Here is a 23,679-nt window from a genome sequence, read left to right on the forward strand (position 1 = left end):
AATATGTAACTCCCAATATGGTATACACTAACAGCTTTCAGGTACTTGTGCAGTGCCAAAATTAAGCTAGTAAATTTTATTGCTTCAGCTGTTAGTTTATACTGACTTAATTTGGGAATGCCTGTTCCGTGTTCTCTTGTGCACCCAGTTTGAATGTAAGCTCAGCTATTTACTACACTTTCATTTTAGAAGGGCTGTGCACCTATCTTCTGTTTGTGGTAAAACCTCGCTTTGTTCTTGCTTTTTGATGCTATAGTGGATGGTTACATATGGCATCTGTAGAAGAAGCTTAAATAGAGAAGTCAGAGTTTCAAGCAGAGGGAAAGGACTTAAGCATTTCTCCCATATATTCCTGCTACCACAAGAGATCAGTCCCTCTCATTGTCTGGAATCTTAGTTTCTGATAACAATAAAGCTTTTCCTAAACATAGAAGTAAACAGCATTATTTTTAGCCTGCACGTTCTGTTGCTTCTGTCTTGATTTCTCCAATACCAATAGTTATCCTTGTGAAGAGGTGATGGGTTTGTGGGTTGGTTCTTTTAACCTGTTTAAGACAAAAATAGTTAGTAATGTTGTTAATATTAATCATTTTTTTGTGGATTTGAGCCATAGGTTGCCTTGGAAACTACGTTCAATATGGAGTTATGCATTAAGGATCTTGTGCCCCCATGTTGCAGATTCTGTGAATTAATAGTGAATGACAAAGTTGTTCTTCAAGTAATATTATAATGCATACTTTGCTGCAAGAAAAACAAAGTCTGAAATACGAGAAATTGCTTTGAGATTGTCAGCACTGGAAGTGCTCAAGGTTGTCCTCTTCATGCAGCAAAAGGGTTTGGAAGGTGGTGTATTGTCCCTCCCCGTAATATCCTGGTACATGTTCTTTCCTGGTGTTGATACTTGAGGGACGTTTTAAAAGAACATCTCCATTAGAGCTTTTTGTCTTGTATTTTGAGGAACAGTTGACAACTTTCATTCTAAATGGTATTTGAATTCTGTTTGAACTTGCCTGTTCTTGAAATTGCTTTCTCCAAGTATAAATAAAATTTCAACTAAATGAGCTACAAGTGGAAAACCCAGATATTCCCATTATATTTGTATTTCTGTAATATATTGGTTGTATGTGATTTACAGTCAAGATGAAGATTTATGTAAAATCAAGGTGCTTCTGTCCTCTAAAGCTGCTGGCTGCTTCAGAAATTACTCAGCCAGAAAAAAACCCAAACCAATGCTACTCCTGACTTACTAGTAGCAAACCGGAAGACCAGGCTGCCTTCTCCATCCAAGGGTCGTTATTTATCTCAGATCTGCCAAGTTTGATTCAGTCACATCAGGATTCCCTTTAGGGACAAGCTGAAAGTTAGTGTTGTAGGCATTCAAGTGCAGATGAAGCCCTGAGCATCTTGAAACTTAGGAGCTGTGTTTGGTTGACAAATGAGGGAAATCTCTCATTCCTCTTCATCTCTGGCTTTTTTTACTTGCTAATTTTTCTCTGTACCTCTTGCAGCACTGGTGCTAGGGGACATACCTCTTTACCTGTGCACTCTTGAATTCCTATACAATAAATACTGTAACATTTTCTATGTTACAGTTCTTTTTGTTTTTTTTTTTTTAAGGGGAGAAAAAAGCTTGTCACATGTAACATTTCCCAGTGCATGTCCTACAATGCAAGGAAAGAACATGTTGTTTACTTGTCACTTGAAGACAAAGGGAAATTCCTTGTTACTAGTGGAAAGCTTTACGTTAGTGAAAGTAATGTACACTAAGATAAGTATATTTATAGTGTTCTGTAGGGATGCTTTACTAAATTGCACATGCAGCCTTCATGTACATTGGATGTGAATTCCATCTGTGAAGCTTTGTTAGTTCTTTGTGCTCCTCCACAGAATCCTGCCTGTACTATGGTCAGTATTGAGAATGTCAACTTGATCTGAGCTACTGATACCCCTAGAAACCTGATGTAACTTCAACCAGATGAAAAGTGCTGCACGGTGTCTGCAGATAGCTCCTATTCGTGACAAAAATATGCAGACGGTTAAAAGACTTTAATATAGTATAACCATGAATAATTTGAATCTTTTTTTTTAATCAAAACAGAAAGAAGAAGGAAAAATTCAAGGGCAGCTTAATAAATCTGATTCTAACCAGTACATCAGAGAACTGAAAGATCAGATAGCTGAGCTGCATCATGAGGTAAGTGATAAAATACTGCTGTCTCTGGTCACTTGCCCCTTTTGTCCTGTCTCATTTGTAGCAGGTTTTGCTTATCTAGTAGTTATTATAGCTTCAGCACCTTTCAGTACCTGTTTTGCCAACATACATTATTTTAAATGAATGCAATAAAACTAACTCATACACATGAATCTTGTCCTTATCCTGAGATGTAAGAGAAGAAAAAATTGCTTAGTTACATGATTTGACAATAAATTAGATAAGCATTTAAATTCCGTCTTGATTTTTTCCTTAATTTCATGAGTTGATCATATTTCACTGTGGTGCATTTACTGCATTTGAAGTTGTGTGCATGAAATTAAGCCCCTTTATGTCTTTATTTGATACAACTATTAAGGCTAATATAGTTAGAAACTAAACTGCACTTGTGCAGGTAGAAGAGTCCATGTGTAAGTCTTTTTGGTTCTTGCTGTTGTGAGTAGGAATTCTATGAGGTAGTATACTGAGATTGCTCAAAAAGAAAAAGGATGCTTGCTTAATATCAGTTAACAGATTTTTAAGTTTTAAACTGCCAAAACCTTCAACCTATGAAATTTCTGTCCTCAAACTTCCTTGCTCTAATAGTTGTAGTAACTTTCTGTTAGTTAAAGATCAGAAGCTCCCGAAACCAAAATGGCTTATGTAACTGCTGTGCTCACTGTCTCATTTCAGTTCATCCTGCGTTGTGAAGAAATGCCTTTACCTAACACTGCGCTGTGTGAAAATGCCCAGTCATCTTTGTGTTATACTTTGCTTCTGTTTCTATATGCCTTCTAATACACATCTCTGATAGTGTTGCTTAAAACCATAGTATCATAGAGCAATACAGCCTAATTAACTTGGGTTTCGCCTTTTTGCTTTTGTCAAATAAAGACATCCTTTCTTTATTTCAGTGTAGGTAGTGTTTACATAACAATCTTAGTGGATTCAACCTTTTAGGATCAATCCCTTGAGAGTTATAACATAGTGGAGGACCTTGGAATGCTGTCTACGCTATAGATTGAGGATAGTCTCTAGGGCCATCAGTCCAGCACCTTTACCAATCATTAAGTTCACTTAAAAACAAATCTAAAAATCAATAACCCAGCTTTTTCCATTAAAGGACTATAACTGACTTGCTTTGTTCCTTATGAGAAAGTTGCTTGTATAATTCCCAGAAAGCCAGGTATTTTGCATTAGAGTAAATAAGGCACTCTACTGACTTTTTCCTCTGCTCAGTGTAGGTTTAAAAGGTAAGAAACCACTGTTTTGGAGAAAAGGTAGAATTACTGTTGGAATGCTGTTGCATACTTTTCTCTATACAAGCATTTGTCATACGCATGGCTGAGCAACTCAATTGTCATGAAGGCATAGAATTGTGTATGTGTTTAATGTGTATAAATCAAAGCAAACAGGTTGGAATGAAGGTGAGGTTTGTTAGCTCACAGAACAATGTTAATTCTGAGTAATACTAGTGATTCCTAAACAATTAAGTCTGGACAAATCTTTATTAGCGTTTCAATTTGATTGAAAGAAAATACCAGCTAGGGAGAGTGAATTTCAGCAATAGCAGAGTTTAAGGAATTCCGCGTAGAAGAACACTCCTCTTCCAGATGTGTGCTTTGTTGTGACTTAACTTTTAATTTCCAAACTAGGTAAACACTATAGGAACAAAGTATCTCATTCTGGGATAGATAGAAACAGGAGAAAGAAACTCTGTATGTAGTAGACATACTCTACCTTGGCAGTGTTTCTGAATACTTCCTTACACAGAATTTCTTAAAAGTCTGGAAGTTCTTGTTTACTAATGAATCTGACCCCCCACCCCCTTTCCTGTTACATATCTGTTTGTCTAATTTTAAAATAAAAACTTTGGACGAAAAAGAATATTTCACGCACAGTCCTTTCTTTTGACCGTAGCCCACTGGGCTGATTTTGAGATAATGTAAGGTTAAGTCTGAAATGTATGTAGTATTTATAGATAAGTTGGTGCAAATAAATATTAATTAATTCTTGGATTAACATATCCGCTAAGTAAAGAACTTTGCAGTGTTTCCTGAAACAGCAAAACCTGAATGAAATGGCAATAGAAAGAGGTAAAAATGTTTGCCCTCAATTGCTAAATGTTAGGATTAGTATAATTCAGTCAATACCAATTAAACCAGCTTTTTTAGATCTGCACTGAAGTGTCTTCATGTATAGATCCATTAATGACCATGTTCTTTGCTTTTTGGCTAGCTGCTTTTCGATACTGCTTCTGCAAAAGCTAAAAGAAACGTTACAAATTTGCAAATTCATCTTCCTGAAGATAGGATGATGGCGTATGTGACATGCTGACCACAACCTCCCAACTGGTTAACATGTAAAAGGCACTGGTAAAGGAACAGAGTTCTTAGTGACTGCATGGTTACCATCTAATATATTGTAATCGTGGAACTTTAAACTGACATAAATTAATGCAAAAGTTACAGTTTAAGGTAGGGGTGGGATGAATGTGTGCGTGCAACAAGATTAAATGCCATGGCATGGCCGTCAGTGTTGATTCTGCTTATTGAACTTTTTTTTCCTCTGCAGTACTGCATTTTTACAGATGTTTACATCAGAAGAATTTCAAGTTCTCCATCTGAAGGATGGAACAAAATAATGAACAAATCCTACGTCAAATATAAGTAACCGCAAGCAAAGTCCATATTCTGGCCTTCTGATAAACACTATTTCATGTCTTTGGCCAGCAATCTGTAAGCATGTGTTCCTGTATCAGTGGAACCTGGAGGAGCTAGATACTTTAATTCTGTCCTGCAGTATGACCCATCAGAATGGTGACGGTACCAAGATGTGGCAACAGCATGATGCATCTGAATTGCAGAGTTTCAGTGAAAGGTCTACTTTTCTGTCGGTGTTTGCAAGCCAGGCTAGTAGCCAGGGACGGGGCAAACCTAAACACCAATAAGGAACACCAGAAAACAGGAAAGAAAGGGTCACTATTACTGCCAGGGTCTAAAGCAGAATACTTTCTGCTAAAAGGGGAGTGGAGGGGGGGTGGGGTTGGGGACACTGCTGCACAGGTGCAACAGGCTGCTGCTGTGACACTTCTTGACTTTGTAGTGCAGCAAAGTTTGACCCTCAGATTTCAGATATTTCTCTAACCTTTTTCCAGTGTCGTAATCTGAATCAGCTACATATCAGAACTCTGCATATAATTTCAGATGATTAATTTTAAAATGTTTTGTTTGTACTTTTTAAAACTTCTACCAATTGCCCTTTATTATAATCTGAGTCCATTGATTAATTTTGGTCTTTCTTTTTTGAGCTCAAAATTTTGCATGTCTTAAATATGATGCAGCTTTACAGCCTAAAGGATAAATTTCAGCTGCTTTTATTACTCATCTAGGAATAGTAATGCTATAGTCAGTCTTCAGATCATACTTGTAGTAAATCCAAGTTGTGTTCCTGTTACCAAGTAAAACTGCACATACTGGAAGCTGGTAGTTTGGCATCCAAAACCAAACCAATGAGGCACTTTGCTATTAAATGTGCAAGTTAAATTAAATAGAAAAAGATGTCTTTTTTCATACCTTTCAAATAAGGTAAAATAACTGTAAGTATAGAACTACTATATTGGACTTTGGTTTGTTGTAACAAGATACCTGCTTAACTCCTTTTATACCTAACCACTGGATTTCTGTAGCATGGTAAGCCAAATTGTGTATTGACTGCTTCACAGTAGGTCTTAAATATGTACTTGATGAACACTTCAGAAGAGCAAACAGACAAAACTTCGAGATTTGAGAAGATTGTAACAAGAGGTTTTGTAGACTCCTGCTCTGTGTACACCATCTTGGATCTATTTACATGCAGCCCTTCCTTTGCACTGATTCGAGTAAGCAAATATGGGTTAGGATCAAAATATTGAACATAATTTCTATTACTGTGTGAAATGCTGAATTCATACTTAAATTCCTCAGTGCAGCCATAACTTCACTCAGTTCACATACATGTAGATCAATTATTATTAACTTGCAATTTTAACTTTAGTAAATCCATGTTGGGTTTGTGTTCATTCACTGCAAAGTTGCAGACACTATCCTTTAATCTTTTACACAACCTATCAACATTCGAAGAACAGCTGCTGCATAATGAAAGGATGTGCATACTGCAGTATTGCTAGTTAGCTGATAACTAATCCTGTGAAAAGCTGTGTGTAATTTAGTGTCAGGTTAGTGCTGCACTTTTCCTCCTTATTAGCTGAGTCGCTTTATTTGACACAAAGTTGTTAGATGCTTATTGCCTTACAGCTTTATTGTTGAAGGCTGAAACTAGTGTGAAAATCTGAAATGTTGAGGACTGTCACAAACAGGAAGTCATGATGCAGACTTCTTTCAGAGCTTTTAATACGCACTAGACTTAGATGCTCTGCTTGCCTTTTCAGAAATCCATGTCCCATTGCCATTTGTTCTCTTCGCTAATTGAAGTATTTCCACCTAGCATTTTCTTTCTTCCTCTATTTTCCTTCCATTCTTAAAGCTATCTCTACAGCGTTCTTGACGACTTCTAGCTTAGTAGGATTTTAACCTAAAATGCTTTTCCACTGTGCAGCCCCAACAGGCTGCAGCTTCTGTGAAGCAGCTTCATTATTCTCGTCAGTAAGTACACAAGCTTCATTGCCCTATCTTTGGCACAAGAGAAATAATATCTGGTGAGTGCTGTACTCTTGACCTTACAGGTAATGTGCTTTAACTGTTGTAACATAAATGGCATGAGTAACAAGCACTGCAGGATTTGTACCATGGGTTATGTACTCTCAGGCTGCACAAGGAGTGAGTGCTAGTACTTCATAAAAGCTGCCTTTGATTGGACACTGAAATGCTAAGTGAAAGCAATTGTTCTGAAACGTTTCTACTATTCAAGAGAGAATCCCACTCCAGTAGGTAGTACTGAAGTAAAGTGGTTGTTATATGTGGAAACGAATGTGTAGAAAGTTTGAACTGTTACAAGTTTCATTAAGTAAAGGTCAAGGTTTAAGAAAAACTGGCTAAGATAGATCTTGAACTGGTTACTCATTTCAACATAAATCACATACTGGGGGGAAAAAGGAGGAGGTTCTTTGCAGTTTACCACTTTTTACTTTTAATTCAAACTGAATGGAATTAAATGATTTATAAACTGCTGAAGTTCTGCATTTCATGCACTACCCCTCTGCACATGCAGTCACTTTATATATATTACACAGCAGCTGTCTCTGCTTCCTGTTGGATGTTGCAAGGTTTGTATGTGTTACCTAGATTACAGGAGTGGTACAAAAGATTAGAATTGACGTGCTTACCCACAAACTACACTGGCAGACCACAAGACACCTTTGGAGACAAAAGCAAGTGGTTTCCAGTCTTACAGACTTCGTGATTTAGGACTGAAGTGCTGAAGTTGAAAATCTATTTCAAGTGAAACTTGTAAAGTTTGTCTTTTTTGTATCTCTTGAAATGCTTTAATGAGTTTGTTTTGCTGTTAAATTTCAGTTTCTTATTTATATTACTACAGTATTTCAAATGTAGGTTTGTCTTAACTTTTGACAGTTCTCATATTAAAAGCTAAATTCTGACTAATATGTATTCAAGTCCACAAAAGCAAGTAGCTTCTGCAATTTGGGACTGCAGAGCATTATTTCATGAGGCCATGATTCTACTGTGTATCGGCCATCTGCATTAGGGGACAGCTTTATGAAGGGGACCAGCAACATACGGAAACTTAGTGCTTCCCTCACTTAGCATGCATTTTTTTCCTTAGAAAGCAGGAATATGGATGTTGAAGATAGCTCTTTAAAATCCATTTTTAACAACATTTTCTTATACTTGAGGGATCCAGTAGTTGTTTTTAGCTTGGAAGCAGCTGAGGAATACTTAGAGCTTAGTGGTGCTTTTTTTCTTTTTGACAAAATTATTTGATATTTTTGACATACAAGATATTCTTTATAATCCTGGCAACTTTTGCTCTTGATGTATATTCTTAGGTTAGAAGTATGATTTCCAGATAAAAGGTTTTAGATCTCTATAGAGTCAAGAAGACTTGGAGGAGAGAAGGTGGTTTCTGGGAATTTATCTGCAATCTTTGTCTTAGATTTGAGTAGAGCTTTCAAAAGATACTGGCATGTTTCCTTCCTGTATGTCTTGCTGTTCCCCAAAACTGACTGAATTAGCATTAGTTCAATCAAGTCCTAAAATTATGTTTTGAAATGCAAACTGTATGAAGGTGGGTGGGGAGCATTTGGTCACTTCTCTTCCAGTGCAAGGATTAGGATCTTCAAATGAAACTGGAGGTGTGTTGAAAAAATATTAGGGAATATGATTTTTGCAAATTTAAAAGATTAAATTCCTTTATATCCAGAATTGTTCCACATACTAAAATCCATATTAATACAGATTGGAAAAAAATAACTGCCTCAGATCGGGGAATGGAGAGGAATTCCCTGGAGATATACAGGTGTCACATGTATAATTGAAAAACGGGCTGCTTGCTGGAGTTTGGAAAGAACATTCTGGGAAAGTACCACTACATGTTTGCCTATTGTTACATTCTCTCCCAAGCCTCTGCTATTAACCAATGTCAGAGACAGAACAGAGAGCTCGTTTGCTTCTAGGTGTTGCTCTGTAATGAGGTATTTCAAGTAATTATTTGTTAAGAGTATATTTTGAGAGGAGGCAAGGATGAGATTGTTTTCTAATGTGCAAGTCTTATGCGTGTGTTTTTGGTATTTAAACTAAAAAGAAAATCCTGGTGTTATTGTGGTACACTGTTCCAACAGTTAGAAAACCCTCTACAAACTGCCCATGTTAACTTTTTTAGCATGGCTGATGGTAAAGGACAAGGTGACAGATGACTGGAGCATTATTATTCCACAAGTGTATTTTTTGAGGCTTTTGAAAGGTTTTATAATAGTAACTTCAAGTGAAATTCTAGTTCTTTAAGTTCTTGCGTATTGACAATGAACAAAAGGGAGTTTTTTAGAAAGTATTTCCCTTTTTTCAGTATCTGCAAACTTGATGGCTGTTCAGAGTAGTGACCACTAGTTTACTACTCTTCCTTTCCCACATACATATAGTTTATCCTAGGAATGGATCTGATATTATGTTTTAAGAACCTAATTCAGTCAGTAAGATTCCGATATAGGTGTTATCTCATGGTCTGATCTTGCTCCTTGTGAGCTAACATTTTAAGATTGGCTTAATGAAAAGAGATATAAAAGTTGGAGATTAAATTCTATGCTTTTAAAAGATTTTGCTTGTGTAAATAAAATTCAAGACACTTTAAGTAATTACTTTGAGAATAAATAATGCATGAGTTATGACCAAAGGAGTAATTGGTAATATGGCTGAATTAAGGGTACATTTTGCAGCTTGGGTTAGCTTTCTAGGCTTTCACTGCTGAAACTAAAATGGAGAAGGGAAAGTAAACCATAGTCATCAGTGTGAAGGATTGAAAACCCCCAACCTATATAGGCCACATAATACAACGCTTAAATAAAATTCAGTGCACTGTAGTACTCAGGAAGAAACTTTAAACCACATTAACAGTTCCTTTGGCCTTAAATACCATAAACTTACAGGTAAGCTGTGTTTAAAAAGCTGCCAAATTGATTCCTCCTTGTTGGTGATTTTTTATTATTATTAGCTAATGATGTTAAATCAGTATGGTAGTGGTTCTGGTCCCCAGCACAGTTAGTCCAGGTTGTTCCCTGAGGAGATGAGGGGAATATCTTTACAAGAGCTAAGTGATGACTCCTGCATTGGCCATAGATGAGTACAAAATTTTGACACTGCTTGTGTCCGCTGGAATACACAAGAGATGGGTTGACCACTTGTAGCAGCATTCCTAGCTTCTGTTTCTCTGACAGTAATAGCATCTGGGCTTGATGATGGGATACCAGCAGGAAGCATTATTCCTTGCCTCTGTTAATTTTTTTACTTTCTTTATTAGTTCTTCCTTTGAATCAAATGCAGCTCTTACCAAAGCAAATGTTCTTTTCTGAAGCACCACTAGACTGCATTCAGAAGCAGGATGAAGAACTCTGAGCTTCATCCTGCTGTACTTGGGCTGCTGCTATCCAGCTACTTGGTTTGGATGTGCCTATGCTGAGTTGCAGTCATGACTGCCATGTGGCATCAACTAGAACATCTCTAGTTCAAGTTCAACCTACTAGAATTTTTTTTTCTTCAAGTTCTCTGAAGACATACTGATAGGGTGATGCCTAGCAGTGGATCAGATCATATAGGCAAATGAGAATGAGAGACTATCAGATCTATCAGCATTTAGGTATCTTGGAGACATTAATTTCATCAGAACTATGGAGAGAACAGCAAGTGCAAACACGCAAAGGCCTAGTACTATTCCTGTAAAATTTATAATTTGATGTAATGCTCTTCCACTCAGTCTCTTGCAAACTTGTTTTTTCCCCCCTTTTCTTCTGGAAGGAGTGTACTGTTTCCTTTCCCTGTAGTACAGGCAGATGTGTATTTGTCTCAAGGCAGTTGTCATTTTACTTGCTTTCATAAAGCCAGCTAATCTTTGTGGAATTTATTTCAGTCAATATTTACATTGTTCTCACTTCATAGTTCTCACTAGAACTGTAATGTTTGTTAGAAGCACTGTATTAACTCTTGCAAAGCACTTGTTTCTTAATACTCACTAGAATCATATTAACATCTTCTAATAGTTTGTTTTACTAGACAAATGCTTTCAAAATATGTGGTGCTCTATAAATGTTTTCTTACTTGATAAGAAATGTTGTCCCTGAAAGGAAATATGTTAGCCCTGAGATTTACAAAGTAAGCATTACAACTTGTGGTGGAAGTTTATAGCACAATAAATCATGTGCTTTTCTTTTACCGTATCTTGCAAGCACAGTTGGACAAGAGACCATCAGATTTTTCCCTCCCCACAAGTAAAGTTTTTGCAAAGCTGCTGGACAGCTAAAAATGTAGTTGCTTTACTAGTACGTGTCAAAGTTACAGAGCCTCTGTGCTGGCAGAGTCTGATTTAAGTGGTTGTGGTCAGTCTGAGGAACCTGTGATGTGATAAGATAGCGTTTGTGAGGTCATGTGGTTTGCAAACACCCAATCTAATGCAACAGCTTTGTCTACACAGGATAGTTAAATATATACTGTATGCTTTTGAAAAATGAATTGCTTTATTCCTTTAATTCAGCTTGTCCCTGAGAGTCAGAGATGTTATACTGGCTTGATAATACCAAGATTGCTGCAGAAGTGTGAGACTGAACAGATTGAGAGTCTTAATGCTCCAATAACTTTCTCCAGTTTAGTTACCCTGCCCTCAATAAAACAACTAGCTTTAGAAACTGTCTGGCTTAACAAAGCGTTCAACAGGCAGAACTGTTACTGCACAATGGAATCCCTGTATATTTTATGAACATTGGTTGTTTAATTCAATTAATTTTGAATGCATGTTCATGATGTAATTAACACAGACATGTTACACTTGCCAAAAAATGTAGGATTGATTCCATAATAATGGCACTCCATTCCATAAATCTTTGGCCACAAGCTCAATCTTCCTCTTTGCATCAGGTGAGGTTGATTCCTCTCCCTTCCCCCCAGTAACACCACCACCACCAAAGTATCTTCCATCTCTCATGAGAATGAAGGAAACCCCTAAATGTAACAGTGTAACCAGGACAGTGATGTAGTCCTTCCTCAAACAGCATAGGTATGACATTGTTCGCTTTGAGGACAACAGTTTTTACCTATGAATTGTAACTGTTCCATTGTCACTACTGACAGTTTAGATTCAGTGATAAAATAAATGAAAATCGGTGACTGTTCTCTTTAGAAACATTTCCCCTTCCCGCTTCTTTTTGTCTGACTGTATCCTACTGTGTCAAAGTTCCAGATCTGTCTTACTGAGCTATATACTAATTCTTGATTGCAGCATTAGAGAATAATATAGCTAGCTATACTTAACTATACTAAATCCCTGTTTAGAGTTTGTCTGGATTGGCAAAACAAGTAAACTGATCTTAAAGTTATTTCATTATCATGGCAATAACACTGCTCTTTTGAGTGCTGAAGCTGCATGACCTATCTGCTGTACTAATTGGAGCTGTTGTAGGGTCTCTCCCGTGTTTCTGCCTATAAATTGGGTTTTGGGGATTGGAAAGTGGCGAGATTGAAATTCTACTGGTTTGACTTTATCTGAGTAGCTGTTTCTTGGGAAAAAAATTGTGTTGGCAACCGTACACAGGTGCCATCTATGTGAGAAACAAAGGAGAGGAATGCTATGTATTAGCTTGTAATATGTCTGCAAATTTATGTGAAGTGGGGCAAACAGTGGAAATGTGGTGGAAATCCCTCCTAAAATTTTATCACTCTCAGAATGGCAGCCAGCACAGATGGAAGTAATTTCTGCAATCAAAGGCAAAAATAAATGTTACTTAGTCCATTTAAAAATGCTGAGTTTAACTCCTGCTTTAAAAGGACAGAGTAAAAGTGCAAAGTGATCATTTCCTGTAACTGTTGCCCAAAATGGTTACGTTTTCAGTCTCTGTATCAGCCAGTACATTCTAGTTAATGCTTGAGGTTTCAGTAACTTTTGTATTTATAGATTTCTTACTCTAGGGAGAAGGTGCATTGAGATTTAGGTAGTTCTTTGAATATAATAATTGCAGTACATTCAGTGTGATCATGCTGCTGTTTTACAATATTTTTGTTGCCAAGTCCTCACTCCAAATAAACACTTTCATTAGAACTTCTTGTAGGAAGAGTTTCTGGGAACTTTCCTTCCACCTACCAACTAGCTATTTATAGAAACTTCCCAGGGCTAAGTCAGCTTAGAACTTTTTTTGGAATTGCATATGGTCTCACTACAACAAACTTGTCAGATCTTAGAAAAAATCCCTCAACAGATAAAATCTGACATACAGTTACCAAAGACTGTTTTCTTTTGAAAAAGTTTAAAAGCTGGGCACTTTTTTAGCACTGTTGCTATTTCAGTTGCATATTTGATACAGAACTTCAAAGTTTAATTTTATTACATGGCACTAGATCAAAACCAAATTCTTTAACCATGTAGTGCAGTGATCAAAAAGTCATGACCTCCCATTGATCGCTTTATTGGTTTCCTGTTCTGATTCACTGGAAGCTTTCTGGTCTGAACACTTGTGGCTAGTTTTAATCTTTGTCACGTTTACAAGACAGCAGACTCGTCTATGGTAAAACTGATATACAACACACATTTTCTTTTGGCTCAAGTGCTTTTTAACTGATGATATTGAAAAAACACTTTTTATAAAAACTGAATTCAGGAAATGTAAGAGTACCTTCAGAGCGATATGAAATAAATAGCAGGACAGCTAGAGATGAGGTTTCTTTTGATGCATTAAAACTATTTCATAGATTTTATTTAAACTTCCTGACATCTATAGGGATTTGTAAAGCATTTTGTGTTACTGAGAGACTGAATATGACTTACAGAAGCTGGCAATTTAAAAGAGGCCAAATATTTAAGTGCTATTAAAAAACCCAAAAGCCTGAAATTAGTCAGTCTTGGAAATTTCTTTCTGCTCTTTTGCTTTTTACTCATGACACACTGCAATGGTTTGAACTCTCTCTAGTGATATAGTCAGCAAAGTTCATTTGAGATAGATGTTTCAGGTTGCATACCAGTTTGTTACTCTGGGTTACTCTGGCTTATCCTTTTAAAAGTACAAGTTTCAAAAACGAAGGTAATTGTTTCCTTAAACAGGAGAATTTAGTAGTTAATCATGTACATGATCTTGGATTCCAAAGAGTTAATGACGATTGGGGCAGATTTGTCTAATGTAGTACCTCATGACTGTTGATTTTCATCCCACTATAGACACGAAAAAAACAATAATCTCAGTCCAGAGACTTCTTGGGTTTTTATCTTTTAAGAATAGCATCCATACTTGTGCAACTGAAAAAGCAGCCTAGGTCTGTTTGTAAGTATAATATTGTCATTCACTGCTGTTCTGGTTTGAGCCCACAACAGGCTTATCAAACCTGGAGTTTAATACTTGTTCTGACTTCTGATCAGCTTCTGTTGTTGCCAGTTTCAAGGTGCTTTGCTGCAATTGCTGTAACAAGTGGATAGACCATACTGCAACTCTATTAGATCAAATTCAGTTTATGAACTTCAGAAACAGTTGTACTGTTTCAAGATAGTGCAGATCAAGAAGTTCAGATGCATGTGAGACCCTGGAGATAACGCTATATGGACAGATGCAGTCGTCCTACCATTAAGTTATGCTGCAAATCAGCCTTCTTTGAACCCTTTTGCTATACTGAAAGTAAAGCTTCTTTCTGCTTGTCCTAAAACCTCTAACAAATCAAATGACCTTTTCTCCAAGATTCATTTTATTACACTTCAAAAATAAGGAGCCAAATACTCTGCCAAGTCCTCTTAAGAATTTGTCAGCTGATTTTTATCTTGGTATGAGTATTATAAAATTGTCTGAGGGGCAGATGAGGTAAGGCTAGCAGGAAGCAAATACAGCTCTGAACTCATCCATACAAAGCAGAGTTAATTTTCTTTAGGAAACTATTTTATTTAGTATTTAGAAATACTATTTTATAGAAACCACTAAACTTGCACTATTCTAGAATCATTAATTCTTACAAGGTTTGTTGTTGATTGTGCAGGTTTCCCATTTTAGTTATGCTAAACTCAGTTCTAAATACATGGCCAGATGTGCTAAGGTGGATCTCAGACTGTCTTGAGTATGCTGGAGTGCAGCTTGGCTCTTCCTACAGGAATCTTGCAGGGACTGGCTACCAACTTCATTTCAAAGGCCATTGCTAGGCTCCCTAAAAATTGGCATTTTGTTTATCTGACTGAAACTTCTGCTGGGTGAAAACTTTTAGACGAGGAGATTGATTTCCACATCTAAAGGATATCAAAGACAAAATTATGTCTTAAAATAGAATATATAAGCCTCCATGATAAATGTTTAATAGTGATTTATTAACTGCTAAGCAAAGGAAGCAATTTTGCAAACAGATTTTGAAATGCTCTCACCGTATGTTTTTTGTAAGCATGATCAAGACATTTCCTGCTTGCTTAAGTCACAGTACCTAATGCACTGTTTTTTTCTTTTCAAACAGCAATTTTTGTTTGCTTGATTTTGCTTAACAATTAGAATCTTGACTACTGCCTTACAAACATAACTTGTGAGTAGGAGGAAGGTAAAAGCTAAGACAAATCGTAAAGCTGTGTAATGGTAATTCCAATCTGCTAAACCCCAGATTTATGTCAAACTCCCACCTCGAACATGCAGGCTAACTTTAATATTTGTGAATATGTAAGTGAACTACAAGGGGGAAAAAGTATTTTTGTTCGTGTTGGTGTGGTCATAAAACTCCCCTGAAATAGTTCTCCAGAGTTTCTTAAATGCATGTTTAAATGTATTTGCTTTCCTCCTTATGTCCATGACTCTTCAGCGACCCATTAGAATGTGTTGAACAACTTGATTTCAACAAGATCTAGCTAATTTGTTGGTGTTTTTTGAATTTTGACACAAAAATAAATCCTGGAGAAAAGGGGCAGTAATGGAATAACATAGAAACGCTTCTAGTTGAGAATATAACTGTCTATTTTATCAATTTCAAAATTATTTAGTCAATCTTAGGCTGAAGCAAAACATATTTAGGAAATCTGAGAAGACTCAGAGTTGTTCTGGAAGTGTTTTAATCTTAATATTTTAAACTAGAAAAAAAACCCAACTGTGTGAACACAATAAATTAGGATGTAACCCATTTCCTGAATTTCTGTAGTAGGGATATCTCTGATTGTTGCAGATCTCTTCGTGTCTGCCTCACAGTGAGAAGAAAATGTGGTTCATTGTCTCCCCCTTGCATATATTTTTTTTTAACATATTCCTGCATGCCATTGGAGAATCAAAAATGGTTTCAATAAGAGATGTAGGTGTGGCCATCTCTGCAGCTTTTCATATGGATTTCAGGGAAGAGAAGCCCATACGGTCCCTCTCAGCTGTTACCTTTCAGTGAGTCCATGTTATTAGGGCCCCTTCTTTAGGAGGGACAACAGTGATCAGGTAACAGAAGCAAGCAGAGTAAATGGGGATTCCTGGATTCAGTATCTGTTCGGTCTGGTTGGTTTGGGCTTCTAGAATCATCAGTAGTTTCAAGAATGACCATTGTCTGGCATTGCTCATGGCTTTTATTTACAAGTTAATATTCCTAGTTATGGCTGCATTTATAGCTATGGCTTTAGAAAAAAAAACACTTAAGTGAAACAGGAAATTCACTGACACTGAAATAAAAGCCACAACTTTGAGCTCTGTCCTAATACAGTTGCAATGATAACATTTCTAATTTAACATGCCTTTTTCAAATTTATTTTTAAATTTGTTAGAGAATGTGTTACCATATCTCAACAAAGAATGATTGCCATATTATATGCAATATATGTTGTTGACTTATTTTACACATAATCTTTCTTTATACGTAATCTTGGTAGCTATACAAGTTGTCAGGAAGCTGTCAAAAGACTGTCCTCTGTCTTTTGCATATGATCCACGTTTGGGTAAAAATTGTTTCATGCTTGAGGAAAATGAAGAAAGTCTTTAAAGTTGATTTATTTTTGCATCAAACTTTCTTTATTGCAGGATATAGTAAATCATATTAAAGTTTAGGGTTTTTTTAATCTCAGACTTTTCAAAAATCAATAAGCATTGGCTTTCAGTAAAGTGCTCTGATACAGTTCTGTCACAATGCATGCCTAGCAGTTCCTTTCATATAAGGAAGCTGATTCTGTTGGGGAGCTTTGGAAACCCCATCAGCATTTTAGCTGTACAGCCATTAAACTTGCTAAGAATTGTTTTAGATGATGGATTGCAAATGTTGGTTTCTGCAACTAGTTGTTTAGCTCATGATGTCTCCATTTGTGCAGTGTTCATGTCGCAGTTGTTTCAGTATGAATGTGGCTCATTGTGGAAGTACAACGATAGATTTTAAAATGAGCTTCAGAGAGCTTAAGATATCTAAGGAGTTGCTTGTGTTCATGGAAGTGAAAAAGTAGCATGAAAAGGCCTGCAACCCTAATGCTGTTCATTCTTTTTTTGTGTGCATGTGCAGAAATGCTTCTGCATTGTAGTACCTACTGGGCATAATATATGTCTGGGCTGATATTTGTCTCCCAAATGACAACATATTTTCTACTAATTCAGTCTGAGATGCTGTGACTACTTCATTTTCTGACACAAGCTTTTTTCCAAAAGGAGTTACTGGGAGCTTTTCTAAAGAAGTGATAGTGTACTAGTGTGTGCCTTAACTGAAGTGATCTCATCACAATGCGAGAGGGTCAGCAGTAAGTAGCAGTCAACTTCTAAGTATGATAAGGGATCCCAATAGATGCTGTGGACCCTGAGTCTCAGGAATTTTTAAGAACTCCAATTAAATTGGTTTTATTAATGTTAAATATTATTATAATTTAATAGATCAAACCTGACATTTTTAATTAGCTTGCAATTAGATTTTGACTAATAAGTCTCTTTTTCATGTTTCCTGGTTGATAATGTTCTTTTGAATTATAGGACAGGTATTTGAAAACGCTTATGACTTCTTTCTCTTCAGCTAAACATGGTTAGATCATACTTTCAGCAACACTCTAGTTTTCTTTTGAATAATGTTTGGTTTTTAAGCAGGAAATCTTACTAAGACTTCCTACTGTTACTAAGGTAGAGACATCCAAAGAGGGAACTCTGATTTTTAGATACCTCTTGCTATAAGTAAAAGCACTGAGAATTCAGAATCTTTATTCTTTAAATAGAAGTGTAACATACTGCCTTCTGCCAAAACCAATTTCATTCACCCAAAGCAGTAGTCATATTTTTATCATATTTTGATCTCACTTGTGTATTACTTATCCTTTTGTGAGTAGATGGGATATTTATCAGCAAGCTTTGTTAAAACTTTCTTTACTACTTCAGAATTGAGTAAATCTCAGGAAGTAGTTACTGAAGCCTTTTAAAGGAAGCAGAAGGTAACGTTTTAATTTTACTTCTTTCCACCACTGAATTCCTAGCTTTAAAAAAAACCTCACAGGTTACAACATAAAAATGTCTCCCAGAGCTTAAGTAGCTCTTTCACGAAGTCCCATTTGAAGATTTGACCTATGTTCTCATTTTAAAAAGAAAGGGGCTTAGAATTATAAATTGCTTGCAACTGACTAGCACCCTTCAAACTATTCTATGATTCTCTGATTTAACGTGAAAAAACTTCTGAATTGTACTAAAACTTCTAAATTTCTCTTTACTGTCTCTCCTTCATGCTTGGCTTGATGAGGCAGTCTGCGTCAGGTAAGAAAGTTTATTCTGAGGTTCAAGGATCTAATTGTTAGCCTTTTTTAGCTCTCTTAAATTTGTGAAAATACACTCTTACCTGTTAAGAGTTACGATACAATTAATGTCTTTTAATATGTTGACCAGTAGGATGTACAGTTTGTCTTTAAAATGCTGAATTCTTTAGGCATAAGAAGGTGTATGAATGCAAACTTTATTATTAAGATACTGTGTCCTGACTCAGCCGGCTTCTGAAAGGATAACAATGACATACATTTTGGGCGCATAATATTATTAACCTGTTGTAATGTCCTAAAGATCATGTGAATGTGCTGTAGTGCAAACTGGGTTGAAGCTGCAGTCATCTAGACAGTACGACCTGGATTTGACTATTAAAAGCAAAACATGGGGGTTTACGAGACCTAGGGTTTTTTTCCCGAGATGTCCTCAGATTCTTGCAAAACTGAAGCGGTAAGAAAGAGCCGTGGTTCATTTGAATGTCACTTGTTGAGGTGGCAGAGGTCAAGCTCCCTTCACATGAAGGAGGGCCAGACACAAAACTGAAAGGCTTTAACCAATATTATCTCTTAGTAAAAAGAAAAAAAAAAGTGACAGACCCTGAGTGTAGTTCATGCTTAATATGGCTGCAAGAAAAAAGGCTGTTCTTTTTCTTTCAGGTGGAATGATAAGGATAGAGTAGAACAGCGAGTGGGGGTGGGGAGCAGGGTTTGGCATAATGCTTTACTTCCTACTTTAAGCTCTTTTTCCGTGTTCAAATAAAACACTGATGGCAAGAATCTCAAGAAGCCTCTCTTAAAAAGGTGAGAGATGAGCTTCAACATGAATAAGGTAGTGCATCAGCTGCAAAATCTAAGCCACACCTACCTGATGGCAGACACAGAACTGGTAGTTACAAATCAGGAAAGATATGTTTGAGTTGTCACTGTGAGTCCTGTGGCACCATTGGCTTAGTGTGCAGCAGCAGCCAAAACAGATGAAACAAGGTTCAGCATCAATAGGAAGTATATTAAAAACAGAATAAAGAAGTTTGTATTGTCACTGGAAAACCTTAGTGCAGGGCTGGTCTCTACGCCTAAAGATGGGTGTAGAGTTTAAAGAAAGTCTGTAGGGAAGTTAAAGGGCTAAAATGATCGGTGGTCATGAGCACTGCTTGTTCATAAGAGGCTAAAAAGTGTTGGGACACTTCTGTTTTAGAGAGAAGGCTGGGGGAGACGTTACAATGTAAGTTTCAGAATCACAATGGCAGAACTGCTTTTTATTGCTTGTTCCTGCATTACTAGAATTTGGGGGGAAATCCTGAAACAAGTAGGAGGTTAGTTTAAACCAAATAAAGGAATTTCTGGAACTACCACAGGAAGTTGTGGAGGTAGACAGCAAATAAAAGAATCCTTAGCGATGGACAGCTGGTCTATAAATGTGTGCTGAAGCAGCCAGGAAGAGATGTACTGTGATATCTGCCACAGCAGTTGCTGGACAAGTGAGTGGGGGCTTGGGAATATGAAGGGAATTGATTGCAAAAAAATGGTCATATTTGTATGTGTTCCTTTAAAAACAAAACAACATGAAAGTCCTGTTGTCACTGTTGGAGGTAGAACTGCCCTGAACCAGTAGGACACTTATTGCCTTCCCATCTTGAAAAAAGATGTTGCTTTTTCTGTCAGAAGTGCAGAGCCTTGCTTGCTAGACTGTAAAGTTATGTGAGAATAAAAAACTTTTCCTTTTGAGAAACCTCTATTTTAGAGCCTTAAGTTGGCGTTAGCCACTGGTACTAATTGCATTGGAGCACATGCTGTCTATAAGTTGTTCCAAATGCCTTGAGAAGCCTTACAAAGCTTTTCTGATGCAACAGAAAATGCAGATAATCGGGCTCCCTCAGAAATGCTTCTGAACAAATATTAGATTGAGGTTCCTCTGAAGTACCTTCAACTCTGAAACTACGCAAAACTGAAAATAATGCACAGCTGTTCACAACCTATTCAGTTGGATACTTTTAACTTCTTGAAGATTAGTTACTTTTATCAAGGTTCATGTTTAAAATAAGATGCAAATCAGATTCTACCTTCAGTTGAAAAACAAGTATTTGCAAGATTAACATAACAGATTCCTAATAGTAAAATAAAATTAACATCCTGTTGGAAGACTAGGTTTTGTGATAATTTAATGTGCCAACGTTGAGTGGAAAGGCATTTGGATTCAAATGACAGCATTTACATTAAGAGGAACAGTAATTTTAGCAGGTACAAAGTATTTCAATTTCTCAAACTCAAAATGGCTGCCAAAAGAACAGTAATATGCATCCTGCTGCCCATGCATTTTGCACATCTCACTGCATTGTAATCTGTCTTTCAGGTTGGAAGGGACACTGGGAGGCCTTTAGTCCAACTGCCTGCTCAAAACAGGATCAACACTAAATTCATAGCAGGTTCTGTAGGGCTTTGCCTGTTGGCTGTTGAAACCTGCTGTGGAGGGAAGAGTCCACAGTCGCTGAACAACCTGTTCTAGTTCTTAACTGGCCTTGTAGCAATTATTTTCCCTTCATATTCAAACACAACCTTGTGTTTTGTGTTACGATCAACGTCTCTTCTCCCACCACACATTTCAGTAAAGATCCAGTTCTCTGTTATCTTAAGACATAAGCTCCTGCCCCTTAACTGTCTTGGTGCCTCTCCACTGAATCTACTCACTAGTATCTTGTACTGAGGAAGGAGTGAGACAGCAAGTGCAGAACAGGACAGATGCAGTCTAACACATGCCAGATAAGAATAGGTTCCCGTGGTGTACTGGCTATGCCTTTGTCAATGCAGCCTAGTATGGTGTTAGCCTTCGTCGCTGCTCAGGGACACTGCCGATTCATGCTTAACCTCCAGTGTGTCAGGACCCCTGTGTCCTCTCCAGCAGTGTTGCTATCCAGCTTGTTGATCCCCATAATACAAATTTGATGCCATAGTGTTTGTCTGTGCTTCTGGCTTTTTCATGCAGACAGAGAAGTAATGAAATTGTATGATAATGAATAGACTTGCTGCATATATTCTCTACGCTACGTTCATTTTTCTTCCTAGCAGTCTGGTTCCCCTTGGATGTGAGGAGTACTTGAGAAAAAGGGCAGGCAAATGTAAAGCTGCAGGTCAAAAGAAGCATTTCTGGAAGGTCACAGATTGTGCATCCTTTCATTAGAATAACAAAACATAACAACACACTGTTTTCCCAGACTCACTTTAGGAATTGGCAAAGGCTGTGTCTATTAATGATTTTTTTTTTTTCCCACCAACAGCATTTTCCAAAGACTCTCATTTGGTGTTTGGAAAGGCTACTGCCTAAAACCATGAAGCCATGGTTTTGTCATGTTACCTAAATACATTTGTCTAAAGGTGTCATGTGTTGAAGTCTTCAGGAAAACAGTTGAGGTCATCGGCTTGGCTTTCTGAATGTTCAAAACAACTAACATTGAGTATTGGCTTCATAATTTCAGGTGAACCAATGGGTTAACTGTGCAGACCTGAAAGCATGTAATTTCTTACTCTAATAGGAAATTTGTAGTCACTTGTGCAGCAGAGCTTTTTTTCTGTGGTGAGGGTGGAGAGAAATTGTTGGGTTTTGTTTTTCTGTTTTCTTAGTGACTAAAATTGATAGCTGTTTTGGAAACTTCATGTGGCAGCTAATCTGATCATATTGCAGGATTTTTTTAGGGATAATATTTCTAAATAACAAAAGAATCTCTGTGTCAGGCTTTCTGTTTCTAAATAACACAAGAATCTCTGTATCAGGCTTTCTGTATCTTAAGTATATAAGCTAGTAAAAATATAGTCCAGATACATGTTACTCTCCAGTATCTAGTATTTGGAATGAGCTGATTTTGCTTGTAACATGAATTATGCTGTGCAAGTGTGGAACTTTTTGTTTTGCTTGCCTTTACATGCAAGTTCCTTATGAAACAACTACAGCCTGTGTACATGTGAAGAAAGTGCAAAAAACTAGTATTAGTATGTGTAGTTACAGTGAAGGTTTAGATCTGCAGCATGTACCCGTATTCCTAAAAGGGATGTTTCAATATGCTTTAAAAGGTGGAGCCTTCACATACTATTAACATCTGATTTAATGACTTCTAGCATGATTTTGACTCTTGTGATCTTTTTTCAAACCCTTTTTTATTCTTATCTTTTGCACAAGCCCATGGTAAGTACAGAGATTCCTTTTTCCCCAAATGGATAGGTAAAATCTTTTGGTGCTGTCAGTAGCAAGGACCTACATGCCCTCTTTATTTATCAAAGTGAATACTGCTTCAGATTTCTGAAATGTCAAATACATTTGTGTAAAGAAGCTCCTCAGATGACTACTTCTTTCTGTTTTCCAGGTCTCTGTTACTGTGAAAAGTTGCTTACAAAATAGCAATCGTTACATCTTCCTTTTTAAGCTTTCAGAGTGACATTAGGAAGCTTCTGTAATGCATTTTTAATGTTTTCCTGCATCTTTAGGATTTTTTATCTTAATACTCATGGACTGTGAAACTGACCCTGACGTAGTTGCTACTAAAAAGCTAGCAAAAGTGAAATTCCAGATAAAATAACCTCAGAAATGTCTTCCATGAGTTGCAATTAATTTTCACTAATTTAACAGGGGACTTGCCAAACTTCAGAGCTTTAGATTTTACTTTTGAATAACTGGAATGCATGGTTGTAATAGTTTATCACTTCATAGTGAATTTTGAATTAAAATATTTCTGTACCTGTCCATGGCCTGACAATCATTTCTGTCTTGTTTGATGACTTCTTAAAATTGAAACTACAATCTATTTGTGCCGTACAAAGAGAAGTTTCTCTCGTACTTCTTGATCTGAAATCTTACTGGGTCTGAACTAGGTAATGAAAAGACACTTGATCTTGCAGTGTAGATAGAAGTAAGCATATTATCTGGGGGTTTTTTCTGTGGCTGTGTGAAGCTGGTGATATTCATTTGGGACCCTGCTCTTTGGGATTGTGGGAGGGCTTTTCTCAAGTGGAAAGTTAGGGGGTAAAGGAAAGAATGGACATGTGAAAGTAAGATGTGAAAGCCAAAAGTGCTGTCAAAACAAATGGGCCACTCTAGAAACCTTGTGGGGATATTAAAGATGCAGTAAATAAGCCTAGAGTAGTCTGTCATTAGTGAT

At 36.9% G+C, this 23,679-nt stretch overlaps 1 protein-coding gene across 7 annotated transcripts in view; it reads left to right on the forward strand.

The window, feature by feature from the left end:
* EVI5 (ecotropic viral integration site 5) overlaps positions 1 to 23,679 on the forward strand; it is an 82,905-nt gene that overhangs the window by 57,642 nt on the left and 1,584 nt on the right. For 5 of the 7 annotated variants that reach the window (XM_055724222.1, XM_055724223.1, XM_055724227.1 and 2 more), the window contains one exon: positions 2,099 to 2,194. In XM_055724222.1, the coding sequence (XP_055580197.1) occupies positions 2,099 to 2,194 (96 nt within the window). Of the gene's footprint in view, positions 1 to 2,098; positions 2,195 to 2,884; positions 4,017 to 23,679 lie in introns of those variants that run through there. The other 2 variants (XM_055724224.1, XM_055724225.1) reach the window with 2 other exon arrangements.

This window comes from Falco cherrug, chromosome 12 (genome assembly GCF_023634085.1).
Source record: "Falco cherrug isolate bFalChe1 chromosome 12, bFalChe1.pri, whole genome shotgun sequence".
NCBI lineage: Eukaryota > Metazoa > Chordata > Aves > Falconiformes > Falconidae > Falco > Falco cherrug.